Source organism: Lagopus leucura, unplaced genomic scaffold, assembly GCF_019238085.1.
Source record: "Lagopus leucura isolate 7727_CA_CO unplaced genomic scaffold, USGS_WTPT01 Super-Scaffold_100157, whole genome shotgun sequence".
Classification (NCBI taxonomy): domain Eukaryota; kingdom Metazoa; phylum Chordata; class Aves; order Galliformes; family Phasianidae; genus Lagopus; species Lagopus leucura.
The window spans coordinates 2,367,295-2,379,385 of record NW_024962334.1 but is presented as its reverse complement, the minus strand read 5'-3'; the positions used below and the strand labels follow the sequence as shown (position 1 = coordinate 2,379,385).

Below are 12,091 nucleotides of genomic sequence, written 5' to 3'. Positions count from 1 at the left end.
TCTGACAAATAGTTAAGATGCTTACGTGTTCCTACCATGCCAGAAAGGGAAGAGATTAGGAAAAAGGCACATAAGAATTTTTTCTTTGAAGTGAAGAATTTCCACTCGATCATAAAGCATCCATCTGTGAGGGTGATCTGTCTTAAATTTCCTTTCAAGAAATCATTTTGGTCTGAACTAAATGTTTTGAGTGACCTACAGTTTATTTATTTCTTTTTTTTTTTTTTTTTGTGGTTTTTTTTTGTTTGTTTGTTTGTTTTTTTGTTTTTTTGTTTTAATTCCACATCCACCTGAGCTGATTTTGTTACTGTTTTGGGGCATATTTTTTGAGGTGGCCAGTGGGGTGCTGGGAGGAAATCTCTGAGTCTGCAAATAGAAAACCTATTACTTCCACATCTGTAGGTGTATACATGTTATGACTTCCTACTTCAGTGAGTGACTTGTGTAGTTTACAGTGGCCTAAATGGCAAAATTAAAAGGAATAAATAAATAGATAAATAAAAGAATCAGATCACTGGTGCAAAGATTTTATTTAAATAAAATATCAGAGTAATTAACTAACACCAGAATTTAATATTCAAATGTGGGTTTTTTTTTTTCAAATTTCCTTCCTCTCTATCAGCAGATTTGTAGCCCATAAGAATTAGAATTAAAGGGGATGATTCTGACAGTAATCTCTGTTTTACCCAACTGCAACTCTACTGACCTCATTAAATTTACACCAGCTTTATATAAACACAGAGAGAAATTGGAATCAGACCAAGAACATAGAACTTGCATTATTTTTAGCACAAAAAAACCCAACAACACTCTTGTTTTGTAAAGCACAAGAAATGCTACAGGGCCCATAAATATTTTGTGAATCTAGTCTACAGGTAAAAGTAGGAAATACTTAGAACATGAAGAAAATCATCTGTCTGTCTATCGACAGTGCCTTATGGAAGAACAAGATTCTAGGTACAATAAGGCAATAATGAATTTAATGAAAAAGCTACAGACATTCTGATTGTAAGCTGAGCTGCTGCTGAAAAAGATGCTACATATTTTTGCCCATATAGCAGAATTCGTTGTCTAAGAGTAGATTTCCATTGATAATAAATATGGAGGAAATTATTTATTGTAAATGATAATTAGACTTTCCCCAGGCTATGCATTCAGCCAGCAGCAGATACTGAATAATAACACAGGCATTTTTTCTGACATTCATCCTCCATACAAGGAAGGATGATAGGAGCTAAATCTTGCCATGACTTTTGTATAATATGCAGCACTATCAGCGTAGGAGAAAATTAACATTTGCATGTGACTTTGTGTAATCACGTGTATAACAGAGTGTGTCACATCCCCTCTTTGTCTGTGAAGCAGGCAGATCACAGTGACAAGCATGTACTAACACACACTCTTGGGTTTACTCCGGATTGTATTAGGACTTGCATGCAGTCTAACTTCAAGCAGTCATTGCTGGATCTCAGGCTTAGATTTTAACCAATTTGGAATTGATCCTTGCAGCAAAAAAAAAAAAAATAAAAAAAAAAAATCCTCCATTTGTACTTGCAGTCATCACTCACATTCAGCTACTAGCAGTTCTGCTGTTACCTCAAGCAATATGGAGCTATGCTTTTGTTATAAGAGGATCTCAGTTTCATATACCCTCTTGCCATCAATTTATAGTGCCTAGCACCATGGCAATTACAAAGACCTCAGAAACAATACATTGCTAGCCTATATGTTTTTAATTATATTTCCAAGTTTCATTTGCTGTTGGCAACTTGACGTTATTTTGATTTTCCTGAGATGAAATATATGAGTTTCAAATGCAGCTTTGAAATTGATTAGGAATTAATATGGCAGCATTACAAATGCAGAAGATTTAGTGCTCCTTTTGCAGCTCTGCCTGAACTCCCACACAGAAGAACTATTGCCACCAGGTCAAGAGTGACTTGAGCAGAGTGGCTGAGGCTGGAGATTAGAGGTTAGAGAAAAGCAATGAAATAAGTAAAAAGAGAGAGAAAACTGCACTCTGTAAAAGGACTCCACCCATTCCCCCCCCCAAAAAAAAATTGAAAAGAAAAAAAAAATTGAAAAGAAAAAAAAGCAACCAAGCAACAAAAAACTACTGGAGTTCTAGAAAGGTGAGACATAACTGGGGAAAAAAAAGAAAATGCTTTCAGGGCAACGAGTGATTTTAAAATAACTGGTAAATGCGTTCTCTGCACCTCTCAGAAGAACATTCCCCAAATTAAATTGGAAGCACCCAATTGCCACCAGTCCAGCTCAGCCTCTTGCTATTCCTAAGGCAGCACCTGCAGCTCATGTGGGGAGCAGGATTCTCTCTGCTACCAAATCAGATGGAAGTGCCAGGGAGGGAAGGTAGAAATGTTTCAAATATGACTGCATTACACTATTAACCCTTCTGCCTTTTTTATTCTGTGGGAGAATTTTTGTCATGTCAAATATGCAGGGTATATGTAGCTTTATGTACAGAGCAGGACAACTTGTGAAAAAGAGAATAATGTTTGTATGTAATGTATGTAATGTGTGTAATGTATGTAATATATGTAATGTATGTAGAAGAGAAATTTTTTAGTTCTATGTTCTGTCCTCAGGGAGCTGGTGGCTTCTTATGGTTACAGTCAAATTAAGCCTTCCAGAGATTAATGCAGCTGTAGGTTGCTGCCAGCTGAGATGCAGTGTGCCACATAGTGGCAGCACAAGGAGATCATAGAATCATAGAATCATAGAACCATAGAATCATAGAATCATAGAATGTCCAGTGTTTCTTTCTCTGTCTTATGGAAAGGAGCAGCAGAGATAACCCCCCACTGACATAGAGACAGCAGAGTTGAACAAAGTCCCATTCCTCACCCATCACTGGACACTCAAAACTGTAATAAAGTACTAAAATTAGGCAGAAAGAAAAATATTAACAGTGGCCAACTTAGGGAACCCCCAGCATTCATTTCTGCATACTCAACCCCTCACATACACTTTCAATCATGTTGCTTGTTTTTCACTGTTATCACTCACTCCTTACGTTAACTTCATTAGAACTGTGATTTTCTCTTCAGGGTTTTCAAATGAAGCACTTGTTTCAAAGTACACAAAATCTCATTTTGTATACTGAGATTTCTGCAAAACTCAAGCAACTAAAAATCCATTTCTCAACTGACTTGGTAACTCATGCATTCTCCACGCAAGCACTGAAAATAGAGGAATGACTTCTCAAACACGTGGCACCAATTATGGCATTTAAATCATTTTTATTTATAATAGGTGAATTGAAGATACTGCAGAGCATTGAATTTTTCCCACTTCGTAGATACCTGAATTCAGAATCAGATCTGGATTTTGAACTGACCCCTATCTTTGCCATTAATCTTTTCACTGCACTCAGAAGTCATCTACACCATTTTGAATAAAATTGATGTGTCTCTGAAGGCCAAGCTGGAAGCTGAAAGCAGCAAGAAGAATAATACGTTCACATAGTTCCACTTGGAGATCTGATCGTGCCCATATTCAAGTCAATGAGACTTCAGTGTGAGCACTTGGCTTACATGGTAGCAGGCCTTTTCAGGGATGCTACTGCATAGTACATAAATGAAAAAATCCAGATTTCCAGCTTCAAAAATGAGCAGATCAGCTGGCGTATAATTTTTAAAGAATCTGTTGGATGTACTCAGTCAGAAATGTGTTCCTAAGTAACTTACTCTTTAAAGGGCAGAAGAGGATGTCTTTACCTAATAGTGTGGGTTTTAGAATGAATATTCAGGGCATATATAGTAAGATTACATATTGTACTGTAATGCAAGACTTTCAAAAAGATTTTCTCAAATACCCCACATGAATTTTCATATTCTCATGGTGTGACCTCACATGGCATTTTTAACATTTGTAGGTTCATTATCCTTTATATATGCAAATGGTCACATTTACATGTACTTGTGCCATTTACACATTCAAATTAAAGGCAAACAAATAAATGTTTAAGATTAAAGAGATTAATTTGTGGCGTCTCACAATTGACACACTTTCTTTCTACAGAAGCTAGATTATGGAGACTTGAGTTCTGGGCTCTTATCTAAGAAGACAGATGGCAATTTCCTTTTGATAAGGGTTCATTTTTTAGCAGTAAGGGAGCCCTGAAGTAACCATTTTTCTTGTGGGGAAAGCATCTTTCCGAAGCCAGATAAATCATTCTAAAATAGACAAACACAGGAACAGAGGAACTAATCAACATGAAATGAGCTGATTGGCAGCCCCTTTCAGAAAGTTCAGGAGATGCTCTTTCCTTTCATGCTTTTCACATACAGGAACTTCTTGGAAAACTAAAGGACTCAGATTTCTTTTTCAATACTCTTCTGTCTCACTGACACAATTTATGATTAGTACAGATGCAAAATTTCATAAAGTCAGATGATGTAAATTCCTTTTATCTATTGCATGTTTACATGATCATAAAATATACAATTTCAGATGTTTCAAAAAGCTCTCAAACATAAAGGCAGCCAGCCAAACTCAATGAAGGAGATTGCTTAATTCAAACCTGGAACTGTGTACATCAGCTGATGCAGATCAGGAGATTCTGTAAGTAATAATACATGCGATGTCTTAGGAACCCACAAAACTAGTTGTGGGTAGTCTGCAAGTACTGACCAACAGCTAAAGGAGTCAATCTGCTCTTTGTAGTTATGTCTTCACATTATTTCTAATAGATTCTTTTCCTGTCTGTGTACACATGCTCATTTTTTTCCTTTTCTTTTTGTTAAATATAGATGACACAAGAACAGACATGCTAGCACCTTCCATGTGCCTTATCTCATATAGTTAGACCCAAATAGGATCCCTTTCTTCTTATCTCCTTTACTCTCTTTTCTATCCATCACCAATGGAGCAGAAATAAAAATGGCTATGGTGGTTTCCACTCACGCCTTGCCTCTGTCCTAATATCTTCTTCATTATTCACATTGCCAGCAGTTTGGTCCCTGAAACTCTGCTCTTAATTTGCTTTCCCATGGCTCTATTCTGATTTGGCTAGCAGAACCTTGTTTACAAGATACTGTGAGAAATTTTGTGTGTTGTCCTCTCTCCATGTCATATCAGTGTGTACATGAGTGCTGCGTGGTTCCCATCACCTCAGGTCGTGTCACTTTGCATTGAATCAAGTCATGTCGCATCAGTGATGCCACTATCAGTACTTATTCCTGATAGAAAATTCAGCATAGATTTAGACAGCAAGTAGCTCATCCACAATAAATGTATATAATGAGCACATTAAGCGTCTGTGAGAACCAGATATTTTAAGTGTCCCTGACAGTCAGTGCTTTCAGATATTCCAGTATCCTTGTCTCTACACTGTGTTCTGTACATAAATATCTGATATATGTGCATACACTAAAATGTCTGTCTAAGCAACCTATTTAGAACTCTATCTGCAAGCATTTGCAAATATAGACCTGTGCATTATTAGATGGGTCTGGTTATTGTAAGTACATTGCATAGTATATAGGCTGTTCGTATCCTAGCTCTGTAGAAATAACAATTGTTAACAGATACAATTTTTTCATAATTTGAAATTTGCTTCAAACATTTGCCTGCTGGGGCATATTTTCAATGAGTTATGCATGATTAGGTTTTATGACAGCCATTTTATTGGACATTTTACCCTGTTGTTCATTTAGAAAACTTAAATGTTGTAATTATCCTATTACATAAACTAAACAGAACGCTGGGAGGTGGGGCAGCCCCAAAATTAGAAAAAAAAAAAGTCTCTGTAATCTGAAACATATAGGGCTCCCGAAGTGTTGGACCATAGTATGCTTGTATAAAATAACTTCTTGTTTTATTCTATGTTACTTACTGATTCTTGCTTGCATTTCTTGGGATCTGCCTGCTCATAACTTTCTTGAAAATTTGACTTATTTTTGCATAAAACTAACGATAAACTGACAGAGTGCAAGCATCCACAGTTGAAGATTTATCTGCAATCTCTATATAATAAATAAGTGGCGTTCTTATTGATGATTATTATAAATATTTACTTGCTACTCATCCCTGTAACGTCTCAGTGCTTTCCCAGGATTAAGTTGAAGCAGTCTTCCCTGTGTCTTTTTTTAAAATTCCTTCAGGAATTTAATTCTTTCCTGTCTAGAGAGCTATTAATTGTTGGAAGGTATACACACGTATTTAAAACAATTAGGAATACAACCATCAATACTATGCAGTGAATTTACCAGAAAAGCCACTAGGAACATCCAGGGAAACTGTGCTTTTTCATTAACTCATTTATGTTTAGAAACTGAGTATATGGGCATCTTGGTTGGAATGCTCTGCTTCTATGCCTGCAAGGTGTTGAAGATATTTTTGTGCTGCTGTTATTAGATACAGTGTGCAGTTACTGGCAGGGATGCCATGCTGGGTTAGCTTCTGCTAACAGCCAGTCACCCACCCAACTGCTCATCCATCTTCTCAGTGGGATGTGGGGAAAAATAAGATGAGAAAGCCCATGGGTCAGGATAGAGACTGGGAGACTGCTCACCAATTACTCTAATGGACAAAGCAGACTCAACTTAGAATGACAGAATGGTTGGGGTGGAAGAGACCCTTAAGATCCTCTAGTTCCAACCCCCTGCCATAGGCAGGGATATCTCCCACTAGATCAGGTTACTCACAGCCCCATCCAGCCTGGCCTTGAATGTTTCCAGGGTAGAGGCATACAAAACCTCACTGGGCAACCTGTCTCACCACCCTCACAGCAAAGAATATCTTCCTAATATCTAGTCTAAATCTACCCTCTTCCAGTTTGAATCCATTTACCCTCATCCTGTTGCTGCATGCCCTTATTTAATGTCCCTCCTCAGCTTTCCTTTAGGTCCCCTTCAGGTATTGGAAGGCTGCTATAAGGTCTCCTTGGAGTCTTCTCTTTTCTAGGCTGAAGAGGTCTTCAGCCTGTCCTCTTAGGGGAAGTGCTCCAGCCCCCTGATCATCAACCTGTGGAAAATTTATTACCAGTGAAAGTGTACCTGGATTGTGAGAAACAAAACGGCAAACTCTAAAGCAGCATCTTTCTTCCCCACCACACCAGGCTCATCTCTGCTCCTGCATTCCTGCCTCCACCAGCCAATGCTGCAAGGGTCAAGGGGCTACAGTCAGCCTGTAACAGCTCCTTCCTCTGCACACCTTTCCCTGCTCTGGCATGGGCTGTCTACAGGCTGCAACTGTGGAGAATCGTGAAATACCCATATGTTCCAATCTGGGATCCTCCAAGTATTACAGGGTAGACAACTGCTCTATTGTGTAGTTCTTCTCATATTCTAAACATGAAATTCACATAAGTTGTTAGTTAAGGGTTCCTATGAAAGGAAATGCAATGCTAATAAAGATTTAATTTCTATGTTCATTTTTCACACAGTCTGGATATAAAAGCACTTTAAAGAGAAATGTAAAATTACTGCCTAGGCTATCAAATCCAAATGCTGTTGTATTCAACAATACACGAACAGTTGTTCAGTTTCTCACAGCAAATTCACCAAGATATGTATTTGGCTTTGGGGAAAAAAAAAAAAAAAAAAAAAAAAAAAAAAAAAGGGAAAAGACATTATTCCAGAAGAAAAAAGTAATTATTGCTCTCAGTAAGCTGCTTTCTGCCATGACTCTACCCCACTTCTCTTGAAATTGTGCCTTAAGAAGACTATAAAGAAATCTTACATCACGTGTCAGGTTTTGGATCTTTAAAGTAGTGCCCCTCTCATTTCCCCATCGTTATATAGGGTAGTTTTATTTGTGTGCATTCCATTTCCTGGAGCAGACTGTCTCCTACTCTACACCATGCTAGAGCAAAACAATTTTCCTTTACAGGTTCTACTTTGTGAAGTCAGAAAAATGCACTGAAGCTACTCGGTTATTATAAGATCCTTCCTTATAAAGTTTACTGCTCCAAGTGATCATGTAATTAACAGAGGCATCCTTGAGAAAACTGGTCTATACCTCTAAGATCTCTGTTATAGTTGGTGTTTTGAGTGGGAGCAGAAGCTTTGGCACTGGAACTGATGGCTCCAAAGATCACAGCTTTCGAAATGAAATCATTCTTCAAAAACAGAAACAAAATAAGAAGATCCTCTTGTGGAATCTTTCATCTTTATATTTCTAGTAATTGTTCTCAGGGATCCAACCTGTGTTGAGAAACGGAATAAATAAAGTCAGAGATTTTATATTTAAACTAAGAGCAAGATAAAATATGTCAGAAGTTGCCTTGAGGTCCAGATGTAATGAAATTAGATTGATTTCTCCGTGCCCAATTAGCACTTGATATAGAAGGGGTCAATTTAGCGGAGTGTAACTTGCAGTCAGCGGCTTTCAAAACACTCAAAGAAAAATGTGTCTTCTCTTTTTAATCAGGCTTTTGAATAGATAGGGATGTTTTTATATGCATTTGGAAGACTCTTATCCTGTGAGCTGGCCCATTCACTGTGATTTTTCCTGGAACATAGTACTACCCAGGGAACCTATGCATATCATAGCTTCTGCCATCATTTTTAATAAGTAGCTTATCTCTATGATGCAACTAAAAGCAATCCTGAGTGTCTCCAGGGTTTGCTGTAATTAAATTTTATTGTTGTATTTGAAAATGTACAGTTTTTGAAAACTGGAGGGAAAAAAAATGAAAAGGAGATTCTAGGAGATAATAGTCTGATTTTTAAAAGGTTTTAACCCTTTGTAGCTTCCAGATTCACAAGTTTACTTATGCTCCCCAAAGAATTTCCTATATGCAGCTGAAGAGGCAAACTATAGCAGCTGATGTACCTTATTAGCTGATATCACATAAACATGCAAAGATGATTTATACTTACAGTCAGATGCTGTACTATCATAGAAGCAGAAATTTGTGGGTGTCAACTGAGACAGTGGAAGGCCTTTTCTGAAAGTCTGGCTGCTGCCTCTTTCTTCTCCAAATATTTACAGCTGGAAGGTAGTTACTCCAAGTCCCACTGCTGGCCACAAAGTGGTGTAGAGCAAGACAGAATTTACCAGCTTCTAATTTGGGAAATAAATACACGCCTCTGTTTTGAACAAGAAATAGACAGATTTACCAATTCTGCCATCTTTATCTTCTGTGCTCACCTCCATCTGGCCTCACATCTTGTACAGGCAATGGAATTGTCTGCACTCTATACTCAGAGACTGAACTTTGCTTCGGTGGTTGTGCTCATCTTTGCTTTTTTTCTGCAGTTTCTCAAGACTCCTAATCAAGTAGTTTTTGCAGTTTCCCCCTTTGTACTTTATCCCTGCTTGATTTTCTTGCCATGGGGTACAGCGGACTGGTTTTGGAGATACATATAACAATTCTTTCCAAATCAAAACACTTCCACCAACAGTGTCATCTTTTCTGTCTAGCACTGCTGTTAATCTTTATTTAGTTATTTACTTTACAATTTCTAGAGGGATTGGATGTGCCCAAGGCACCCCTTTAGGCAACACTTTATATCAAGGTTCCATTTATAAATACTTCATGAAGGGCTAATGAATGATTAATAGATGTTTTAATGTATGACCAATCAATTGTTGTAGATTTCATAACGTTCAACAGACAAGTACGTTTCTTATAAGCATAGATTATAACCATATCTGACATCTTCTACTGATGAGCTTCTAAACATCAATAACATGCACACTACTCATATCTGTAACATGCTTAAAACATCTTCTAATCACTGGTTAATTTTTTATAATCTATTTTGAAGCAGAGCCTGTCTGTGGATCACATCCCTAACTGAGTCCGTGACTTTGCACTTCTATAGGATTGTAAATTTTCTTTTCGTGTAAAGACTTGGAACCCCTTTTAATTTGATCTCAAATGTCAAGGTTTTCTCAGTTAGCTTCTGCATTTTCACATCAGCCTAAGGAAATGTTCCCAGCATTTTTTTGAAAATTTGTTCATTATCAGCAGGGGATGAGAAAATGTAAAATATAAAATGATCCAGTGAGCAAGGCATCTCTCAAAGGACATTTCATTCTGACAGGGGAACACACCTTTCACGTGTTTGATAAACTTAAGTGGTGATGGAAATGTTCCTCTGTGGGATTCCCATTATCTCCAAAGAGTAAAGCCATGAGTGTGCTCTCTGCTTTATATGGGCAAACCAGGTAAACCAGGCTGAACTGGGCGTTACAACTCATTTGCTGAAAATTTATGTCAGTCTTAATCATTTGCAGTCGACAAACAGCAAGTTGGTTAGCATCTTTTCAACAGATTTTGCAATCCACAATAGACATTTCTGAATATGTAGTTGATTTCTACTGAACTTAATCACAGAGTTGAGACTCATGCTAAGATTTACCTAGATGTTGAGACCAGATCATTAATCATATAAATTTAAAGCAGCTTCAGGTTTTCTTCAGTTTGGGGACCTTAGTTAGTCGCTCTTCTGAATATACCCAAGCAAATACCCCATTCCCATTCAAATAAAATGCTGATTTTTCACTAATTGATGTTAACTGAAGTGTTAAACTGCTACATCTGTGACATTAAAATGTAGAACCTAAAGAAATACAACAGGCAGAACTCAAGAAAAAAGAAAATTTTTATTTATTTATTTATTTTTTAAAGAGGGAGATTTATCCTTCAGTTTTAACTTCCTCTGGGTTGTTTTGAAACCATTCATTCTCAATGAGACAAGAACCAGAAAAATAAGAACCCCTCAAAACTACCCAAGCTCTTAGAGCAGACAGATTATTTTTCCCCGTGTGAGCACAATCGCCTTTATTTTATTCAGTTAGCACTCTGTGTTTCTGTGTTTGTCAAGGGTTTCTCCACGATCTTTTCTTTCTTCTTTTCAGCTGGTTAACAATCCACTAGCAAGTCAAGCAGCAGCGGCTGCAGCAGCAGCAGCCATGGGCTCAATAGCAAGCTCCCAGGCCTTTGGCAATGCCCTCTCCAGTCTTCAGGGGGTCACAGGTCAACTCGTCACTAATGCACAAGGACAGGTGAGTAGAAGATGGAGGAAGCAGTGAATTCTGATGGCAGAGCGATCTTGGGACCAAAATGAGTTCCGTTTGTATGACAGCGATTTAAAAGTGCACATATTGAAGGTAAATAAATATTGATTTGCCAGACAGGGGAAGAAATGGGAAGTCTGAGAAGTGGAAATAAGTTAGGAGCTGATGGAAGCCCTTTTAAAGCTAGGAAAGGATTAGAGATTGTTTTGTTTTGTTTTCAAATCCAACCTTTTGAAAACATCACAGTATTGCAATAATACAGTATTTGAAAGTCCAGTAACCCTGTGAATCTCAATAAATGAACCAGATGTCTTCTTCCACTTGTGTAGGTATAGTAACAGACAACTATATTAATATGCTACTGTGCTATTAAGACAAGACTTGCTGTAAACTGTAGCATTTTGGTATTACTTCACTGTGAAGCATTTCTATAAAGATATTAAACACTTTCTGTAAAGGAACACAAATGAAATTTTAATGAGATATCCGTGATGGATTTAACTGGGTGGCTTTCTTCTTTGCTGATTAACTGAATTAAGCAGTTTGCAATGAATCTACCAGTCTGTGATGGAAGAAACTTCTGTTGTAAAATTTTCTGAACAAAAATTTGAGCAAAGTTTGTTGAGTTTCTAAAATATAAATTGTGTATTGCTTGAGATATTTTTATTTGTTATGAAGTATTTCAGTTTTGGTCTCAGTATGATGCAGAAATATATGCATCTGAGTTCATATATGTACATAATTCTATTAATGCAACATGCTTAAGTAGTTTTCGTATTGTAGCCACTGTCATTCTTTATTTCATTTAGTAGAAATGAAATTAACACAACCACATTTTGCATTAAATCTCTGTAGCAAATCTGCCATTGTAACTCAAGACTGGAGCAGATCACTGAGTAATTTGTCAGTCATTATTCTAAGCCTAGTGAATTAGGTGTCCAGGTCTCCAGGAGTACTTATGTGGTTGTTAGGCCCTGGTAAACAATTATTGCAGGGATGCAACTTGTGTGATATGTGCAAGTTTAGTTTCTACTCTCTATCTACTATAGGGAAAGAAAGAAAAAAAAAAAAAAAAAAAAGCAACCCACAAAAAGTATGG

At 37.3% G+C, this 12,091-nt stretch overlaps 1 protein-coding gene across 1 annotated transcript in view; it reads left to right on the top strand.

Annotated features, from left to right (window-relative positions):
- The window catches only part of POU6F2 (POU class 6 homeobox 2), a 247,270-nt gene that overhangs the window by 184,841 nt on the left and 50,338 nt on the right, over positions 1 to 12,091 (top strand). Inside the window, exon 5 of the mRNA XM_042888910.1 lies at positions 10,834 to 10,980. Coding sequence (XP_042744844.1) covers positions 10,834 to 10,980 — 147 coding nt within the window. The remainder of the gene's footprint in view (positions 1 to 10,833; positions 10,981 to 12,091) is intronic.